At 37.1% G+C, this 23,041-nt stretch overlaps 1 protein-coding gene across 2 annotated transcripts in view; it reads left to right on the top strand.

The window, feature by feature from the left end:
- The window catches only part of LOC121382218, a 75,622-nt gene extending 58,040 nt beyond the window's left edge, over positions 1-17,582 (top strand). For both annotated transcript variants that reach the window (XM_041511754.1, XM_041511747.1), the window contains exons 4-10: positions 2,553-2,606; positions 5,253-5,391; positions 7,037-7,152; positions 8,603-8,717; positions 9,332-9,649; positions 14,499-14,617; positions 15,366-17,582. In XM_041511754.1, coding sequence (XP_041367688.1) covers positions 2,553-2,606; positions 5,253-5,391; positions 7,037-7,152; positions 8,603-8,717; positions 9,332-9,649; positions 14,499-14,617; positions 15,366-15,392 — 888 coding nt within the window. In that variant the 3' untranslated portion in view covers positions 15,393-17,582. The remainder of the gene's footprint in view (positions 1-2,552; positions 2,607-5,252; positions 5,392-7,036; positions 7,153-8,602; positions 8,718-9,331; positions 9,650-14,498; positions 14,618-15,365) is intronic.
- Positions 17,583-23,041: the final 5,459 nt, after the last annotated feature.

Below are 23,041 nucleotides of genomic sequence, written 5' to 3' on the forward strand. Positions count from 1 at the left end.
GTGTTTTATTTAACGACGCACTCAACACATTTTATTTACGGTTATATGGCGTCAGACATATGGTTAAGGACCACACAGATTTTTTTAGAGGAAACCCGCTGTCGCCACATAGGCTACTCTTTTACGACAGGCAGCAAGGGATCTTTTATTTGCGCTTCCCACAGCCAGGATAGCACAAACCATGGCCTTTGTTGAACCAGTTATGGATCACTGGTCGGTGCAAGTGGTTTACACCTACCCATTGAGCCTTGCGGAGCACTCACTCAGGGTTTGGAGTCGATATCTGGATTAAAAATCCCATGCCTCGACTGGGATCCGAACCCAGTACCTACCAGCCTGTAGACCGATGGCCTGCCACGACGCCACCGAGGCCGGTGCCCACCAAAGAATACATTCAGTTATACAAAACCAGATAAATGTATTTGCTTTCCTTCCCTTAATCTTTTCACAACAAATTTGGCTGATGCGTTTTCAACGGAGTTCAATATATCTTCTACATTTAAAAAAAAAATTAATAATAATTAAAAAAAAAAAATTTGTCCCGTTCAAATTATTTATTGTTCCCAGAAACATAGTTGGTGTTAGGGTTGGAGAGCCCTGGGACCCAATTCACTAAACTCTCGCAACTTTGCGATATCGCAGTTCAGTGCAAAAAGACTTGCAAAGAGGATGCTTTGTTGTCTAGCAGAGCCTAAGAGACCTTTGTGGATTAGGCCCCTGAACATCAACTCACATTATCAGTCCACTATAAAAAGGGGAACAGCACTTTTCCAATTATATATTTTATATAACGTTAATTATACATTACAAGACACACAGTTATATACATTCATCCACTCATTTTCACAACGCATTGCTACACATGTATGTAGAGTGTTCTATTATTAAAATAACTCATAAAGGCTAAGTAAGAGTTCAATATATTATTCCTATGGGCCTGATCTGGTGACTAACAAATGGATTTGTCAATTAACCTAGATAAGAGGATCCGCAGTCGACACGCTGCTTTTTCTTTTTAGACAGACCAAACAGAAAAAAACCTACTTTATTAAATTGGTCCAGGCGCTCCACGTTAAATTGAATGACCATATCGGGAACAAAAGTTGAAGTTTGTTTTGTTTAACGACACCAATAGAGCACATTGATTTATTAATCATCGGCTATTGGATGTCAAACATTTGGTCATTTTCACATTTATTCTTAGAGAGGAAGCCTGCTGCATTTTTTTTTCATTAGTAGCAAGGGATCTTTAATATGCACCATAACACACACAGGATAGGACATACCACGGCCTTAGATATGCCAGTCGTGATGCACTGGCTGGAACATAAAATGGCCCAATGTACCACCTGATGGGATATCGGGAACAAGTCAAATAGTTCGCGAACGTTACCTGAAGCTGAATGTAGCAATGACTATGTTATACTGACTTCCCCTATACAGGGAAACACATACCACAACTTTTGATGTACCAGTCCACCGAGAGCGATCGATCTACTGCATTGGGAAAAGTGTAGCGGGTTTCCTCTGATGACTACGTGTCAGCAATCTAATTAAAATTAGCTCCACTATTACATGTGGATCTAACAGCAGCCAGTTGGAGCTCATGTCCACCAATCAAAACCTTACTTGCAGAATCCTGCCAGTGATTTAAAACTAACAACACTGCGTAGTCCCCAATGTCCAGGTAACATTTCGTCTGTAAATAATAATTTAAATATTGACCAATCACACTTCGCCTTTTATAACGTTATTTGGGAGCATACAAATTCTAAAAATATCGGGCGAGTCTATTTTAGTGGCCGCAGTACAGCGAACCATACCAATATGTACGGGGTGGGTTATCAGTCTTCAATTTTATATTAAAAATTATTTATTTATTTATAAAACAAAACAAAAAATAAATCAGTCTTCAGTTTTACATTACAAATTATTTATTTTATAAAATAAAACATGTTTTAAGGCATTCGTAATTCACACGAAACATGTCGTATACCCTCAAGATAATTCGGAATGTTTTCAAATTATTTTTAAATCATTGGCAGGATTCTGCAAGTAAGGTTTTGATTGGTGTACATGAGCTCCAACTGGCTGGTGTTAGATCCACATGTAATAGTGGAGCTAATTTTAATTAGATTGACGTGTCAGAATTACCAAATGTTTGACACCCAAAAGCCGATGATTAATTAATCAATGTGCTCTAGTTGTGTCGTTAAACAAAACAAATACACGTTGTTTGAGAGCTCAGTGATAAATAGTTTAACTTCTGAAGTATTTAAAAAAAAAAAAAACTCAAGAGTGCTCATTGCTAGAAACATCCCCAAGTCTACAAGTTACAATTATCAATTGATTGACATCCAATAGCCGATGATGAATTAATCAATGTGCTCTAGTGCTGTCGTTAACAAAACAAAATTTTATGTCACTGTTACGGGCCTGCAAACAGTCGTAGTTTATAAATTTGTTGAGTTGTCGTTTAACCAACATTCCTTTCCTTTCCATTTCACAATATGTGATACTGTGTTATTGTTGTTTTATATTCTACTTCACAGATACTTTTGAAGATGCTACTCACAAGGAAAAGCTTCTTTGTCAAGTTCTGGCAGGTGAAGATAATTAAGTGTTAATTAAAGGGGCTTTATCAAAGTTGCTTCCCGCCAAAATATATTTATTCATTTTTTTTTCTGCAAATGTAAAGGTTATTCTTTCCACTACTTGCCTATAAAAAAACAAAAACATTATAGCCAAATAATTTCATGTACTAATATAACCTATTTTTAAAAAATGTTATTGGAAATTATATTGTGTGTGACCGAAATGTTAATGCAACACACCACTATTCGTTGTGTCGTTACTACGAGAACGAACGAGAAAGAGATTTACGTGCACATTCAGAGCAAGCTGTGGTAGCACACGCCTATCCTGGACAGGAAAGAGTTGGAGGAGGGTTAGAGAAGGGACGCCTGCACTGACAAGTGCAAGGGAGCACCAGCCGTCCAGTGTTGGTGACAGGCGGGGTGTAATTGGTGCTATGGAATTTTGAAAGTCTCGTAGGATTATGTCAAAGAGGATGAGGTGCGCGTTTACATGAAGGAAATTTGACGCAATTTTGATGGTCGTTCTAATTGAAATAGTGAGGAGAGCCAGTAGGTTTTGCTTTTAGTATTCCGAAAGTGGCTCTTTATTATGACCGTCTTGTGTGTCGTTACTTGTTGTAGCAGCTTAATATAGTCCGGTTTAGGAAATAGTTCCTCATAAAAAAAAAATACTACACAATTTTGATATGCTTTTTGAAATCTTTCTTTGATGATTACACGTAGGTTGACCTCTGTAGTATTTAAATAACCCATTGGTTTGAAGTAACTTGTTATATATGACGTACTAACTGATAACAACTGTGCAAGTGGTGTAGTGCCACTTGTATAACAGCAACACGAGGCGGTGCTCAGACATGAGAATGGCCGACAGAAAAATTTCGCAGTAGACATAAATGTATGTTGATTTTTTACACTGTACTTATTAGTTGAGAGCACCCCCTAAAATGAGTAGTCACATGACCCTCCTGACATTGTTGTATTTTTCACAGAATATATTCTGACATATAAATTGTATTGCACTGCATGGAGTAATTAATGGTGGTGTGTCACCTTAAATGCGTGATGTCATAGTTATTGCGTATGTGTGTTTCACCACAACATCTTCACATATTTTTTGTATGGATACGTGAAGCAGATTTTTCTGTTTGCTTTCTAATTTGAGGGGAAAAAAAACGTTTATGCCGAATTACACTACCCTGCAATCAAATATTCTCGACGCAGTTATGCAGTGAGTACGCGTGGAATCAAATAGTTTGTAATTATGTATCATAAATAAATGGGTTTTTTTTTACACACCCGTTGGTGAGAACATCATTTGTTATATTTGATAACACATATAGTGTTAACACACATGATATGTGCGAGAACATTTTAAAGATATACGACTGGCTGGTTCCTGGGTGAAGACCAGGCGCCGTGCTTATAAACCTTAAAGTCTAGACTTTAACGTCATGGCAACGCCATTCAAACAGCATTACGTTAAAGTCTGAACTTTATTCAAGTCTTTACTTTCAGTTTTATAACCACGGGCCCAGGTCACCAATGCCATACCATTCATTGAAAAAAAAAAAAGAAAAAAACACGGTCGAATCGATCACTCTGTGACGTATAAGTTAACCTGAAGTTGACTTGTCTGTGATGCACAAGTTAACTATATACACTCGGACCGTATATGGGTTTTAGTTGGAAAAGGCCTTTAAATTTATTTTAAAACTGTTTTCTCAAGATATGTAAAAAATAGAATACTATATTCGTGTCCGTTAGATACCATTTATCTTATAACTTGTTTAAAAACGCATCCAACTCGCTTTCGCTCTTTGGATACGTTTTTAAACAACTCGTTCTAAGATAAACGATATCTAACGACCGCTTATGTAGTATTCCCTGTTTAACAAATAGCGATATATGGAACTTACAACAGTGATAATGCAGTTATTAAATTAATATTATTATTCTAATAGTTAATTTGTACCTAACAGTGTTTATGAAATATGTTACCCCAATTGTTTTTAATTCATGTTGTGTTTTACGTAGGTTAAACTAACTGAATATTTGCATAAAATATCCTTTGCTTCTAATGGGAAAATGTAGCGAATTTACTTTCTAAGACTACATGTCAAAATTAAATTTTGACATCCAATAGCTGATAACTGATAAATCAATGTGCTCTAGTGGTGTCGTTAAACAAAACAAACTTCTGTATTCTGTGTTTGTGTGTGTGTGTGAGAGAGAGAGAGAGAGAGAGAGAGAGAGAGAGAGAGAGAGAGAGAGAGAGAGAGAGAGAGAGAGAGAGAGAGAGAGAGAGAGAGAGAGAGAGAGAGAGAGAGAGAGAGAGAGAGAGAGAGAGTGGAAGAGAGACAGACAGACAGAGATACAGAGAGAGACACAGAGAGAATCAGAGACAGAGAGACAGAGAGAGTGCGTGTTTATATGATCGTGTTACATAAAATGGATATCTAACACGACTGCATGAACCCAAACATATTATGTGTGACTGGAGGAATAACTTATGGAATATAATAACAGTAACTGTTTATGTCCCATTCCGGCAGACCTGAAAAAAAGATTTTATTCCAAAAAGATCATTTCTACAACAGCTAATACCACGATTGTCTTTGAATGTACATGACGCCCTATATGTTTCTTTCCCTTTAGGTTTTCGACGCCTTTGTCGTAATCGGCGCATTCTCACTGGAGGTTGTGTTTACCGTCATAGGTCAGGAGGTTGTGTGGGAGGAGGCTGCCACGTTTGTCGTTCTACTGAGGTTGTGGCGGGTATTCACTGTGTGCAATAGTAAGCTAACCTAAACTGAAAATATAACTTGATTTACAGGGTCGTGCGTAGAAGGGAATAAGTGGGGGGGGGGGAGGGGGTGTGCAGTTGCAACACCAAGAAAACTACAAAATCGTGACCTTTTTAGTACAAAAGTGCACATTTTATGTACCATGTATCCTTTTTAGTACAAAAATTACCTTTTTAATACAAAATTGACCTTTGAAGTACAAAAGTTTACATTTTATGTAAAAAAGTGTCATTTTTAGTTCAAAATTGCCTTTTTTAAAAGTACAAAAGTGACCTTTTTAGTAAAAAAAAGTATTCATTTTCTATATAAAAAAGTGTCATTTTTGTCTACCAGCAGAAAACCCTCTGTTACTGTGCCTTGATTCTTATTGTAGTAGTTGCCTTTCTCACCTATTCTATGTTAGGTACGGTTCTCATATAGTATGTTAATATTTATTAAAGGTACAACATCCCCGTTTCATTACTGTGCGACATTTCGGGTTAATAACGGCGATTAAAGCAATACAAAATATATGTAACGCTCAAATGGGGATGGTGTTATGAAGACCTAACTTTTAGTTTTTCATTCAAAATATAGTTAAAAGCATTATTGAAGTAATATAAAATAATTGTCTCGGTTTTGAGTTACATAATTTTTAATTGGGCTCTTTTATAAACTTTGAAAACGTCTTGGTTGAAATATATTTTTTTGGACATATGCGGAGGGTGGGGGGGGGTGGGGGTGGGGGGTTAAATTAAACTGTAATATGATAGTAATATAATAATCCAAGGGACATTACTCGTGTCGATATTATAGGGATTTGTTTTGTTGTATATTACAGGGCCGTACCCTGACCAAAATCCATGGGGGGGGCACTAAATTTTATAAATAATTTTTAACATACTATAAAGATTAAACATTTCTATGCTATTACTGGAGATATATTAAAAAAAAAAAAAAGGACAAGATTCTCAGGGGGGGGCAGCTGCCCCCCCCTGCCCCCCCCCCGGAGGGTACGGCCCTGTATTATTTCACAGTATGTTACCAAGGTAGGGTACGTCAATTTATATTTTCACTGTAACTGTTCTAAAACATCTGAAACTTGTACAGTTAATGATTATAATTACAAAGACTGTTCATCGAGATATTGAGCTGAAATATTGTGTATAGCTTTATAATATACTATTACAGATCACGTTTGACTTCAATGACGATTCAACCATTTTTCACAGTTATGGTCTTTGAACTTTTTTTCCCGAAATGTATAGTTTTATCATGTTCTATTGCAAATCAAGTTTGAATTTTATGGCAATTTATTTCTTTTTCACAAAGTTATGGCTCTTGAAAATGAAAATTTATTTTCTTAACTTTAAAAAAAAAAAAATGTTTTTTTCTGAATGCCTAGAGATAATGAGATGAAATTTTGTATATAGATTTATCATGTACTGTTACAGATAAAGTTACCTTTCATGGCGATTTTCAAATTTTTTGCACAAAGTTATTGCCCTTGAACTTGGAACATACGGAAATATATTGGGCTTTAGCAATACTCTCAGAATGCTTGTTATTATTACTATTATTATTATTATTATTATTATTATTATTATTATTATTATTATTATTATTATCATCATCGTCAGTTTATTATTATTGTAGTCAATGCTAAGAAAACGAAAGCAGAGCTGGATCAGGAAATTCACATTTGGAAATCAGCTAAGACGAAGTGCGAAGAAAAGAGCTCTTCTCTACAGGACAGACTGGACAGGCAACAGGTACAACAGAATAGAAACCTTTGTCACCTTGTTGAGTTTAAACTTTGAACCGTCTGTTGATAACAGATGTTACTACAGACACTACATCACCATTTGTGGTGTCGTTACCCGTAGCAGCTTAATGTAATCTGGTTTCGGAACTAGTTCCTTATAAACAAAAACAAATATTACAAAATTCTGATATGCCTTTTGAAGTCTTTCTTTGATGCTTACAAGTATAAGTTGACCTATGTAGTATTTAAATATCCCATTTCTTTAAAATTACTTTACAACATTAGTACTAACATATAAGAATGTCACTTTCATAACAGCAACATCAGGCAGTGTTCTGGCATGGGGGTGGCTAACTTAAAACATTTTTGCAAGGTACTTGTCAAGGGAAAGTACCCCTAAAAATACCTAGCAGTCACATGACTATCTCGATATTGGGGGCGGGACGTAACCCAATGGTAAGGCGCTCGCTTGATGCGCGGTCGTTGTGTGATCGATCTCCGTCGGTAGGCCTATTGGGCTATTTCTCTTTCCAGCTAGTGCACCACGACTGGTGTATCAAAGGCTGTGGTATGTGCTATCCTATCTGTGGGATGGTGCATATAAAAGATCCATTGCTGCTAATCGAAAAGAGTAGCCCATGAATTGGCTGCAGCAGGTTTCCTCTCTCAATATCTGTGTGGTCCTGAACCATATGTCCGATGTCATATAACCGTAAATAAAATGTGATGAGTGCGTCGTTAAATACATCTCGATACTGATGTATTTTTCACTGAATATATTCTGACATAAAACGTGTATTGAACTGCATGGAGTAATTAGTGATAGTGTTCAACGGGGGCGATGTACCAGGCATTTGTCCAGGTGATGGGCCTCGGTGGCGTCGTGGTTAGGCCATCGGTCTACAGGCTGGTAGGTACTGGGTTCGGATCCCAGTCGAGGCATGGGATTTTTAATTCAGATACCGACTCCAAACTCTGAGTGAGTGCTCCGCAAGGCTCAGTGGGTAGGTGTAAACCACTTGCACCGACCAATGATCCATAACTGGTTCAATAAAGGCCATGGTTTGTGCTATCCTGCCTGTGGGAAGCGCAAATAAAAGATCCCTTGCTGCCTGTCGTAAAACAGTAGCCTATGTGGCGAGAGCGGGTTTCCTCTAAAAAATATATGTCACAATGACCATATGTTTGACGTCCAATAGCCGATGATAAGACAAAAAATCAATGTGCTCTAGTGGCGTCGTTAAACAAAACAAACTTTAATCTTCTGGTTTTTTCAGATGTTTTGCAGATCGAAACTCCTCCTCTCAAGCAATGTTTCTGGGGTTTTCTTGATATGTTTTCTGGGGGGAGCATGACTTGGCCCCTCTATAAACTTTGGTTATCTATATCAACCCTTCCTTCTGAAATTCCCTAGTACCTCTAAATAAACATTCCTTTCCTTTATTATTTTCTTTCAGTTGAAAATTGTGGACTTGGAGCGGAAGGTTGCCCAGACCACGAAGCACTTGGCGGAGATAACAAAAACTCACATACACGAGAAAGATAAGACGACAGAAGTCACTAATATACCAGGTAAACAAGAATTATAACAGTAAAGTTTGTTTTGTTTAACGACACCACTAGAGCACATTGATTTATTAATTATCGACAAATTACATGTAAAACATTTGGTAATTTTGACATGCAGTGGGAAACCCGTTACATTTTCCCATTGTACAAGGGATCTTTTATATGTACCATCCCACAGACAGGATAACACATACCACGGGTTTTGTTACACCTGTCGCGGATTCACAGTTTGCAGACGATTTTTTTTTCATACCCCGATGAACGTAACAGAAATAACAGACAATCCTTAAATTGTTGTGTAGTTAGGCATACAGTTTAGAAGATAAAATATATGTAAATTTGTAAAAAAAAAAGAAAAAAAAAAAGGAAATATTTTATTTATCGACACACGCAGACCTGTTAAACATAAAATTATTGAGATTTGGGGAGTATAATCACAATGAAGGCGACAGTGAATACAGGACCACCCCCGCCCCCACCCCCACCCCAACCCCACATTCCTACAGGCTTAATTGTGTATTAATATGATAAAATGTGGATGTATTAAATAGCCCACACACACCCGTCTCATAACTGTAGACCTGTGTTTATACATGCACATATTTTATATATTTCAGACCCTATGTGCAATGGAGGCATTATTTCCAACGGAACTTTCAGGATGACGGTACAATGTGAAACCGACGAGAATGTGTCAGTTCGCGATGATGTCGTTAATGTTGCAAGTGATGATGGCATTCCTCCCTCACAGACACTGGATGGAGGTGTTGACGTCATGGTACCTAGTGTTGTTGACGTCACTGGTTCCGACGGTGGCGATAACAACGTCAGAAAGACAGCAGGATGTCCGAGTGTTGTTGTCGTTCAGATCGAAGAGGCCTCACCTCAACACGGCGTCACCAACGTCACCGACGACACAGTCAAACTCATTAACGGTAAGTGCAATACAATGTGTATTCAACCCCATAGAATATGAGTGGTACGTAAAACTTATTAACGGTAACTGTAATACAATGTGTATTCAATCCCTTACAATATGAGTGATACGTGAAACTGATGTCCTGATTCCACTGTCGTATGATAACCACATGTTTTGTTGCATTTTGTACAGATGCCCCGATACCACTGTCATGTAAAAACTAAATGTTTTGTTGTGTATTTACCAGATGTTCCGATGCCACTGTCATGTAAAAACTAAATGTTTTGTTGTGTATTTACCAGATGTTCCGATGCCACTGTCGTATGATAACCAGGTGTTTTGTTCTGTATTTAACAGATGTTCTGATGCCACTGTCGTATGATAACCAGATGTTTTGTTGTGTATTTAACAGATGTTCCGATGCCACTGTCGTATGATAACCAGATGTTTTGTTGTGTATTTAACAGATGTCCCGATTCCACTGTCATGTGAAAACAATATGTTTTGTTGTGTATTTAACAGATGTCCCTATGCCACTGTCGTATGATAACCAAGTGTTTTGTTGTGTTTTTAACAGATGTTCCGATGCCAATGTCGTATAATAACCAGATGTTTTGTTGTGTATTTAACAGATGTCCCATTGCCACTGTGGTATGATAACCAGATGTTTTGTTGTGTATTTATCAGATGCCCCGATGCCACTATCGTATGATAACCAAGTGTTTTGTTGTGTATTTAACAGATGTTCCGATGCCACTGTCGTATGATAACCAGGTGTTTTGTTGTGTATTTAACAGACGTGTCGATGCCACTGTCGAATGACAACCAGATGTTTTGTTGTGTATTTAACAGATGTGTCGATGCCACTGTCGTATGATAACCAGGTGTTTTGTTGTTTATTTAACAGATGTCCCGATTCCACTGTCGTATGATAATCAGGTGTTTTGTTGTGTATTTAACAGATGCCCCGATGCCACTGTCGTATGATAACCAGATGTTTTGTTGTGTATTTAACAGATGTCCCGATTCCACTGTCGTATGATAACCAGATGTTTTGTTGTGTATTTAACAGATGTCCCATTGCCACTGTGGTATGATAACCAGATGTTTTGTTGTGTATTTATCACATGCCCCGATGTCACTATCGTATGATAACCAAGTGTTTTGTTGTGTATTTAACAGATGTTCCGATGCCACTGTCGTATGATAACCAGGTGTTTTGTTGTGTATTTAACAGACGTGTCGATGCCACTGTCGTATGACAACCAGATGTTTTGTTGTGTATTTAACAGATGTGTCGATGCCACTGTCGTATGATAACCAGGTGTTTTGTTGTTTATTTAACAGATGTCCCGATTCCACTGTCGTATGATAACCAGGTGTTTTGTTGTGTAATTAACAGATGCCCCGATGCCACTGTCGTATGATAACCAGATGTTTTGTTGTGTATTTAACAGATGTCCCGATTCCACTGTCGTATGATAACCAGATGTTTTGTTGTGTATTTAACAGATGTCCCGATTCCACTGTCGTATGATAACCAGATGTTTTGTTGTGTATTTATCAGATGTCCCGATACCACTGTCGTATGATAACCAGGTGTTTTGTTGTGTATTTAACAGATGTTCCGATGCCACTGTCCTATGATAACCAGGTGTTTTGTTCTTTGTTTAACAGATGTTCCGATGCCACTGTCGTATGATAACCAGATGTCTGTTGTGTATTTAACAGATGTCCCGATGCCACTGTCGTATGATAACCATGTGTTTTGTTGTGTATTTTACAGATGTCCCGATGCCACTGTCGTATGATAACCAGGTGTTTTGTTGTGTATTTAACAGATGTTCCGATGCCACTGTCGTATGATAACCAGATGTTTTGTTGTGTATTTAACAGATGTTCCGATGCCACTGTCGTATGATAACCAGATGTTTTGTTGTGTATTTAACAGATGTCCCGATTCCACTGTCGTATGATAACCAGATGTTTTGTTGTGTATTTAACAGATGTCCCGATGCCACTGTCGTATGATAACCAGATGTTTTGTTGTGTATTTATCAGATGTCCCGATGCCACTGTCGTATGATAACCAGGTGTTTTGTTGTGTATTTAACAGATGTTCCGATGCCACTGTCCTATGATAACCAGGTGTTTTGTTCTTTGTTTAACACATGTTCCGATGCCACTGTCGTATGATAACCAGATGTTTTGTTGTGTATTTAACAGATGTCCCGATGCCACTGTCTTATGATAACCAGGTGTTTTGTTGTGTATTTTACAGATGTCCCGATGCCACTGTCGTATGATAACCAGGTGTTTTGTTGTGTATTTAACAGATGTCCTGATGCCACTGTCATATGATAACCAGGTGTTTTGCTGTGTATTTAACAGATGTTCCGATGCCACTGTCGTATGATAACCAGGTGTTTTGTTGTGTGTTTTACAGATGTTCCGATGCCACTGTCGTATGATAACCAGGTGTTTTGCTGTGTATGTTACAGATGTCCCGATGCCACTGTCGTATGATAACCAGGTGTTTTGTTGTGTATTTAACAGATGTTCCGATGCCACTGTCGTATGATAACCAGATGTTTGGTTGTGTATTTAACAGATGTTCCGATGCCACTGTCGTATGATAACCAGACGTTTTGTTGTGTATTTAACAGATGTCTCGATGCCACTGTCGTATGATAACCAGATGTTTTGCTGTGTATTTAACAGATGTTCCGATGCCACTGTCGTATGATAACCAGGTGTTTTGTTGTGTATTTAACAGATGCCCCGATGCCACTGTCGTATGATAACCAGGTGTTTTGTTGTGTATTTAACAGATGCCCCGATGCCACTGTCGTATGATAACCAGATGTTTTGTTGTGTATTTAACAGATGTCCCGATTCCACTGTCGTATGATAACCAGATGTTTTGTTGTGTATTTAACAGATGTCCCGATGCCACTGTCGTATGATAACCAGATGTTTTGTTGTGTATTTATCAGATGTCCCGATGCCACTGTCGTATGATAACCAGGTGTTTTGTTGTGTATTTAACAGATGTTCCGATGCCACTGTCCTATGATAACCAGGTGTTTTGTTCTTTGTTTAACAGATGTTCCGATGCCACTGTCGTATGATAACCAGATGTCTGGTTGTGTATTTAACAGATGTCCCGATGCCACTGTCGTATGATAACCATGTGTTTTGTTGTGTATTTTACAGATGTCCCGATGCCACTGTCGTATGATAACCAGGTGTTTTGTTGTGTATTTAACAGATGTTCCGATGCCACTGTCGTATGATAACCAGATGTTTTGTTGTGTATTTAACAGATGTTCCGATGCCACTGTCGTATGATAACCAGATGTTCTGTTGTGTATTTATCAGATGTCCCGATGCCACTGTCGTATGATAACCAGGTGTTTTGTTGTGTATTTAACAGATGTTCCGATGCCACTGTCCTATGATAACCAGGTGATTTGTTCTTTGTTTAACACATGTTCCGATGCCACTGTCGTATGATAACCAGATGTTTTGTTGTGTATTTAACAGATGTCTCGATGCCACTGTCTTATGATAACCAGGTGTTTCGTTGTGTATTTTACAGATGTCCCGATGCCACTGTCGTATGATAACCAGGTGTTTTGTTGTGTATTTAACAGATGTCCCGATGCCACTGTCGTATGATAACCAGGTGTTTTGTTGTGTATTTAACAGATGTCTCGATGCCACTGTCGTATGATAACCAGATGTTTTGCTGTGTATTTAACAGATGTTCCGATGCCACTGTCGTATGATAACCAGGTGTTTTGTTGTGTGTTTTACAGATGTTCCGATGCCACTGTCGTATGATAACCAGGTGTTTTGTTGTGTATGTTACAGATGTCCCGATGCCACTGTCGTATGATAACCAGGTGTTTTGTTGTGTATTTAACAGATGTCCCGATGCCACTGTCGTATGATAACCAGATGTTTTGTTGTGTATTTAACAGATGTTCCGATGCCACTGTCCTATGATAACCAGGTGTTTTGTTCTTTGTTTAACAGATGTTCCGATGCCACTGTCGTATGATAACCAGATGTTTGGTTGTGTATTTAACAGATGTCCCGATGCCACTGTCGTATGATAACCATGTGTTTTGTTGTGTATTTTACAGATGTCCCGATCCCACTGTCGTATGATAACCAGGTGTTTTGTTGTGTATTTTACAGATGTCCCGATGCCACTGTCGTATGATAACCAGGTGTTTTGTTGTGTATTTAACAGATGTTCCGATGCCACTGTCGTATGATAACCAGATGTTTGGTTGTGTATTTAACAGATGTTCCGATGCCACTGTCGTATGATAACCAGATGTTTTGTTGTGTATTTAACAGATGTCTCGATGCCACTGTCGTATGATAATCAGATGTTTTGCTGTGTATTTAACAGATGTTCCGATGCCACTGTCGTATGATAACCAGATTTTTGTTGTGTATTTTACAGATGTTCCGATGCCACTGTCGTATGATAACCAGGTGTTTTGTTGTGTATTTTACAGATGTCCCGATGCCACTGTCGTATGATAACCAGGTGTTTTGTTGTGTATGTTACAGATGTCCCGATGCCACTGTCGTATGATAACCAGGTGTTTTGTTGTGTATTTAACAGATGTCCCGATGCCACTGTCGTATGATAACCGGGTGTTTGGTTGTGTATTTAACAGATGTCCCGATGCCACTGTCGTATGATAACCAGGTGTTTTGTTGTGTATTTAACAGATGTCCCGATGCCACTGTCGTATGATAACCAGGTGTTTTGTTGTGTATTTAACAGATGTTCCGATGCCACTGTCGTATGATAACCAGGTGTTTTGTTGTGTATTTAACAGATGTTCCGATGCCATTGTCGTATGATAACCAGATGTTTGACAAGGAAGAGGAAATCGTACTGAGAGATCTCCCCGTCTTGGCCAAACACGTAGACGGAACGACAACGTACAGGAGCGCTGTGAGTAAGAGAGGGACGAAGGGTGGTAATGAAGGAACTGGTTCGTGGGATGGAAGGGGTTAATGTCGCCATGTCCCACCAATCACAGATCTTTCTGTTCTCCATCAATTTTTACATTTGTCTTTCACCCAGTAATATGTGTAAAAACGAGAATTAATCAGTCACTCGTAATCAGTCACGTAGCTCCCACCCTACCCCACCCCACACACAAATGTGGTTGGCCCCCATATAAAATCTTGGTTGGGCGCTGCTTTTGTTTCAAAATATTTAAATATCAATGTTATATTTACTTTGTTTAATCACAAAAGGAACGCCTTTTTGGCTTGGGAATTGTCACATCATACATGTAGCCAATACAAAGACTTTTATTAGGTGGCTAGATCTATTTTAGCAGGACGAGGTGAGCTGAAGAAACGTGTTGTTTTTTATTTGTTTGTTTGTTTGTTTGTTTGTTGGGTGTGCTTTTTTGTACTTGTAATGCATATATAAACACTAAAATTGATTAATTATTCCAGTTATATGAATATTAGGAATAGAGCATTACATTTTAGTTAAATATTAGTTAATATGACATAGTGACAATTGATAAAAAAACAAAAAAAACATTTGTCATTTCAAATGAATTAAATTAGAGAAATAAATCGGTTTGTATCACTGGATTACCAGCAACGCTCTCATTAACAAATTTTTATTTATTTATTTTATTACATTTTAACAACATTCATAACACCACTGCTTTAATTTTCAGGAAGGAATTCCGATGACTACATTATGAGTCACGTGGCAGGCGTCTTTGGCGGAAACAAAAATCGTGATAATAGTGTTCGACATACAAGAAGTTTATTTGACAAAACATATTTTCTACTGGAATAATTATATTTACCTCATATGTTTGTCTCGCCTTTACGAAGTAAAAAAGTCGAGATATTGATGTTACTTTTTAGACGATGGTGTCAATGACGGCATCAACTTTTGAGTTAAAGTTTCGCCTTTAGATCAGTTTCTCACACACTATAAGTCCTAGGTCACTGAAACTTGGTGTATAGTTGCACCTTTAAATCCACAAAATTCTTGTTTTACACTGGAGAATGAAACAAAAGTGGGATAGGGTCTCAGAAAGTGGGGTTTGGGCGGTGGTGGGGTGGGGTGGGTGGGTGGGGTGGGGGTCGTTGTGGGTGGGTTATGACGGATGTGGGTCGAATAAAGACGTTTAAGAAGCACTGACTTTCAGAACCAAATCTGTCTGGTGTTATTTTTCACATGTTTGCCAAAACTGTATATTGTGATAACCTTGAAAGTGTCTTTGATATTAGGGTAGTTCCAGAAATTATTGCAAAGGGGCGTTGGTAGGTAATTCAGGCGCGGATCCAGAGGAGGGTGCTGGACGTGCGCGCCTACTCCCCCGAACATCAAAGCACTATGGACGTCCTGTATATAATGTATGTCAGTGTGTACTGTGGAATACTGTAGGTGCTCTTTTGGGACGTTGCACCCACTGCCTAGAAAAATCTTGCAGCTGGTCCTGTAATTGTTTTTTTTCCATTATCTCTTAATGCAAAGAATGCAATTAAAAATGTTTTATTGTAAAAATATTTCCCATGTATACCAAAATAATAAAACAGCATTTTCTTTTCCCAGTATACCACCACGCCATAATTATTTTTAGAACGGCCCCTATTGCTTTGTTTACATTGATGTAGTGTATATTTGTCTGTATTACATTTGTAGATAAATGCATGTATTTAATACTTACAGTTGTAGACACATGCATGTAAATAATCCTAAGTTACCATCGGCATTATGTTATGTACAATTGTAAATCCGAAAGACAAAACCGTCATACATGGTCAGGGCCATATGTTTGTACAATGCACAGTCGAATGAGCATTTGGCAAAATAGTGGTTGATTGGACGAATCTCTATCTAGTGCCTCATCTATAGGAGGACAGCCACTCCGAGGAGATCCTTTACTGGAGACTTCATCCCTCTTGCACCGCCACAAAGAGGACTGCCATGCCAAGGCTAGATTATTAAATCAAATCTAGTACACAGCAGAGCTCATTAAAACAAGTATAGCTGTGATGACAATGACGATATCAGGTGTTCGCGAAAGGTGGGCATATCCTGTCACACCGGTGGCACCCATGATGAGTACTGCCACTACAGCGGTTGTTTGTCACTTGGAACAAATAACAAATGTGCAAGGATTTCACAAGAGAGGTGAAAACGTATGCGCAAGTTCAAAGCATGGAATAATTTCAGCTATCATTTTGGTCAATGATGCATCATATTTAGTAGACATAGCCTTTCGAATGTCTACCATACAAACAAATATACACTCAAATATACACTATATCATAGCTATATGACCACTAAGAATCAAAATAACCAGGGGCCTAATTCACTAAACTCTCGTAACTTTGCGATCTCGCAGTGCAATGCTAAAAGACTTGCAAAGAGGATGCTTTGTTGTCTAGCAGAGCCTAAGAGACCTTTGTGAATTAGGCCCAAGAATTATAAAAGAATCAATATTCAAACATCCAATCCCCTTTTTTCCAAATCTGACTATACTGTATGCTAGTATAATATATAAAGTATATACACAGCTTATGACAGATGATGGCAAGCTGGGGTTGGTGGAGGGGACTAAATTATTGTTTTTCCATAATGTGCGATTTTTGCAATGGACAAAAAAGGGAATTTTATGTACCTGTATATGTATGTGTCATTCATTGTATACTGACGTTCAAATGAAATTTTACAAGGCGTGTAATTGTATTATAGAAAACTAACAAATGGTACGGTAGGACGTTAAAGTATCATGAACTTCAGCATCTAAACGTCACAATCGATCCCCGTCGGTGGGCTTATTGGGTTATTTCTTGTTCCAGCCAGTGAATCACGACTGGTATATCAAAGGCCGTGGTATGTGCTATCCTGTCTGTGGGATGGTGCATATAAAAGATCCCTTGCTACTAATGGAAAAATATAGCGGGTTTCCTCTCTATGACCGTATCAAAATGAACATATGTTTGATATCAAATAGCCGATGATTAATAAATCAATGTGCTCTAGTGGTGTCGTTAAACAAAACAAAATAAACGACACAATGCACTTTGTGACACATGCAAAGTGTTTGTAAGGTGGTTTCTAAATTGGTTATTTTGCGATTCACAGCAATATTTATCACATTTTTCAAATTGTATGCATGTAGAGTTTCTTTTCGACGTCCGTATATCGGTATATCATTTCTCTGTATCTTTGTGTGAATGAAATTCTTTTTTTTTAAATGTTTCATAGTGCTGTTGAGAAGATTTATGTGATATAAATAACATGGTCACATGAGTATTTATAAATGCATTTAATACGTTCTACATATCTTCTGGTAGGTTACTAGCTTACTATAGTGTTGGAAATCGGTTGGAAGTCAATCACTGAACATTAGTTATAATCGGTTTTGCACCAGCCGATCAACTTTCGAGTACTCAATCGGTTATACTTACAATAGAAGGAGTTGAATTATAGACGCCGTGCACCTATTATCGTGTTCAGTTGGATAGACCCTACACTGTAGTGTTGGAAAACGGTTGGGATTTCATCACCGACCATTAGACTAATGGTAGTGTTTATCATTAAAATTGTTTATCTTGGGTGCCAAATAATATATACACCGCCTTTACAAAAACGAAACTACTTTTTATCAGCTGGCGATAATATTACCACACAGCTCGATTCATTCGATGAAGATGGAAATAACAAAAAAATGTACCCGACATTAGGGGATCACACTACAAACGTCTATATCGTTTTTCATATATCTTGAAATCGTTATTAAAACAATAATATTAAAACTTAGATCGGTTCAGCAAAATCGGAACTGCCCGTGAATGTCAGTCAGACCGACAACATCTTCGGTTTAATTAAAAGAGAAGTAGGCTTGTATTTTTTTATAAACTTGTTTGTAGACAAAATAAGGAGTATGTCATTCCACAAAGTCGACCAACACACAACAATATGGTAACCAAGCTTTCCCCCCCCCACCCCACCCCACCCCCCCCCACCACCACCCCCCCTTTTTTTTTTGAAGGCTGTGGTGCCGCGCGGCCGCCCTCCTTTAATTTGCACCAGCCGATTAAGTTTCGATTACACAATCGGTTAGCATTACATGGACATTAGAAGGATTTGAATTATAGACGCCGTGCATCTGTTACCGTGTTCAGTGGGATAGATAGACCCTACAAATCACGAAGTTTTCCTATAAACTTTTTTTATATCATTTTTCTTTATGTACACATGAAAACAAACACCAATCACAACATACATGTATTTAATTTACATCATTTTCATCATTTTAACTCGAGGAAAAATCAGTTAATATTTCCCACACACAATCGGTTATGGGTTTTTTTAATAATCGATTATAACATCGGTAGAGCAAAATCGATCGATTTTCGATTGTGATCGATCATTGAAACACCACCAGCTTACTGAGATAGCGATCAACACAAATAGTTTTGTTTTATTATGATGTAATTCAAGTAACTAGTCAGTTTCCTTTTCATTAAATCTTTTTGTTTTCTTCACTTATTTTAAAACTCTACACTAAAATGTTTAGACGTGTGTTTCTAGTAAATAAAGCGATTTCCTCTGCAGGGATTCGAACCTGTGACGAGCGAGTATTCAGCTCAATGTCATTACCAGCAGAAGAACTTTGTATATATATATATATATAGATAGATAGATAGATAGATAGATAGATAGATAGATAGATAGATAGATAGATAGATATAGATAGATATAGAGATAGATAGATAGATAGATAGATAGATAGATAGATAGATAGATATATAGATAGATATAGATATATAGATAGATATAGATAGATATACACACGCGCGCGTGCGCACACACACACACACACGCACACACACACACACATACACACACATACACACACATACACACACACACACACACACACATACACACACACTATATGTTAATACCGTTAGCATTGACTCAGAAACACATATAACAGTAGCAATCAGAAATTTAGATTTTAAATACACGTTTCCATGTATGCAACTACTTATTATCTCTGTTTAAAAATTAAACGAGGTTGGCTGCACTCATTCCCCTAGTAAAACCAAATATTCTTCTAGACCAACTTGGAGATTTTTCAGGGGTTCTTTTGGGGGTGGGGGTGGGGGTGGGGGGTGGGGCTTGTAATTTACAAAACGTTTGTTTTGTTGGGTTGGGTTTTTTTTGGCGGGGGGGGGGGGTGATGGGTGGGTGGCAGGCGGTTGGTTAAATGGTTAAAACACTTATTTGACGAGTTAATTAATATACAATAGGTATGTATAAAATTCTTGAATATTTCTATATTATACGGTCGTGTGTATAATATATTTATATTCACGAATGATAATATACATTCATGTGGGTGTGTAATAATATTTATTTATATGTATACATAGATATGAAAATTATACATGTAGATCCATGTGTACAATACTCGCCTGTATATGTGAAAGTTAAACAGGTAGATCGATGTGTACAATACTCGCCTGTATGTGAAACTTATACATGTAGACCCATATGTATAAGACTCGCCTGTATATACGTGCAAAATTATACATGTAGATCCATGTGTGTAGTACTCGCCTGTATATGTGAAAATTATACATGTAGATTCATATGTATAGTATTCAACTGCATATATGTGAAAATTATACATGTAGACCCATGTGTATAGTATTCAACTGTATATATGTGAAAATTATACATGTAGATCCATATGTATAGTATTCAACTGTATATGTGAAAATTATACATGTAGATCTATATGTACAAAACTCGCCTGTATATGTGAAAAGTATACATGTAGATCTATATGTACAATACTCGCCTGTATATGTGAAAATTTTACATGTAGATCCATATGTATAGTACTCGTCTGTATATGTGAAAATTATACATGTAGACCCATATGTATAGTACTCGCCTGTATATGTGAAAAGTATACATGTAGATCCATGTGTACAATACTCGTCTGTATATGTGAAAATTATATATGTAGATCCATATGTAAACTAATTGCCTGTCAGTGTGTATCACATGTATGCGGATGGTATGGTATTATTGATGTTTAACTTATCGTAGGTGTACGTAACATGTTATATACACACGTGTGTAAATACATCCATGAATGCATAATATTTAGAATATTTAATTTCTTTATGTTTTGCCATAAATTATTCTTTGTCTTTGCGTCTCTCAGATAAATATTATATTTTAATACAATATGTTTCAACGTAAACAACATGTAATTACACTATTTAGATTGCTATCTGTTCAGTGCCTATCATTACCAATAGCTTGTAGTACAAGAGAGAAAACCACTGTCTAGAAAAATATGTATCTCTTTGGTAAGATCATTATTTATAACTTTACTATAGAAGCACTCTATTTGTTTTTTAATTTCATAACACTACAGACCTTTTATCCGTTATGTGGCGCGTGCGGTCCGTCTGTTGCGTCTGTCGCTTGCGTTTTTGGCATATCAACTATATAGAGGATAGTTCATGTTTTTTTGGTCAAATACGATTTATATCTAATCTCGTGAAGTTTGCAAGCGCGACTCGTTAGATATGATTGCAAACTTCACGAGATGAAATATAAATTATATTTGACAAAAAACATGAAATTTTCTATTTATTATATAACTTTTGGCAATTTGCGTTTATTTTTAAAAATGCCAGCAGAAAAATAGTTTCGGCTTTCTTACAGTGAAGATAACACTTTCTACAGTGACGATAACACATTTTAGAGTGAAATTTTGACTATAAAATGTGTTATCGTCACTGAGTGACTGATAACACTTTTATTTGACTGATATTTTAAGATATTTCACGAAATGTTATATAATAAATACGATTATTTCATTGCGGTTAGCCGCGTGCGTTTTACTTTTGCATACGCCCGCATCCAGTTTAGACATTCTCATTGAAACTAACGGGGATTTCAATTGTTTTAGCTACACCGCACGCACGCGCCGCATCCAGTCTCAATGGTCCTTTAGCCTTCTGTTTTAGCAGATCAAATCCATTGATACAGGTTCCTATTTATTTAGATAATAATTATCTTCATGCGCAAAACACGAAGGTCGTGTGCCACACGTTAACACACGTGACTCTAGAAAAGAGAAAAAAAACTTCTTTTCTTTTGTTCTTAATACACGTGCTAATTATTGTGGAACATTTTAAATTTTAATTTAAATTCAGACAACATAAATATTTATTATTCCTCACTTCAGTATGTCATCAGATTGATTTTTAAAACGAAAACAAATGGTTTATAATGAAAACAAAATACACATGTACATTAAAAGTTATCCTTTATATAGGTATTTATTACTGACTGACATGCGTGTATAAGTTACTATGTGAAGCGATTACAATTTAATCCTATTATTATGCAGGTGTGTTAAGCAGATTAACATCTGTCGACCGATAGTGTAATATGCGACGTATGCCACTACAGCAGCCTTGGTGTTCTATATTATAAAGTGGAAATTTGGGCAAGTGCCTCATTTATAATAATTATTATATAATATTATTATTTTACAATACGTTATAATTATGCACCCTTGACCGCTGGCGGTCATTGAAAACAATGGTTGTTGAAATTATACGCAAAGAAATTATAACATGACAGAATGTATATATGCATCTATTTAGCTATTATGACCCATTGTCAGAATGTACATGTATATTATACGACATGTTATATGTATAATTGTTTTATTACAATGATATGTTTGTGTGAATATTTATTCAAGTATCGTCAAGGGAAGCTATCAGTTTATGCATCAATGTGATTGAAATAAAAAGTTTAATATTTTTCACCGTCCTCTGCGTAATGGTTATACGCCATTGCTTTAGGCTGGTAGCAGTGCGCAATATTTCACGCAAACAGTTGTTCAGTTCGTGTGTCGGTTACGCATACGGTTTCATGGTGAACTGCTAGGTGTTTTTTTTAATTAACTCTAGACAGATTTTGGAAACTTGAAAAATGCTGTATCATTTGCAAAATTAATTTATTAAAAATACATTTGGAATATCAGTGTGATACAGAACGTGTGTTACGATTACGTTACTCACCGGTTACACAATATATAATTCAAGTAAATGAGTAATCGGTTACCTAGGTGAAAATCATGCAACCGAATTATGGTTGTCCAAAATGTTGAACTAGGCCTATTGTTCCCTGTGGATAGTTAGCTTTGTTTTGTTTTGTTTAAAGACACCACTAGAGCACATTGATTTACTAATCATCGGCTATTGGATGTCAAACATATGGTCATTTTGATAGTCATAGAGATGAAACCCGCTACATTTTTCCATTAGTGGCAAGGGATCTTTT

Source organism: Gigantopelta aegis, chromosome 2 (assembly GCF_016097555.1).
Source record: "Gigantopelta aegis isolate Gae_Host chromosome 2, Gae_host_genome, whole genome shotgun sequence".
Taxonomy (NCBI): domain Eukaryota; kingdom Metazoa; phylum Mollusca; class Gastropoda; order Neomphalida; family Peltospiridae; genus Gigantopelta; species Gigantopelta aegis.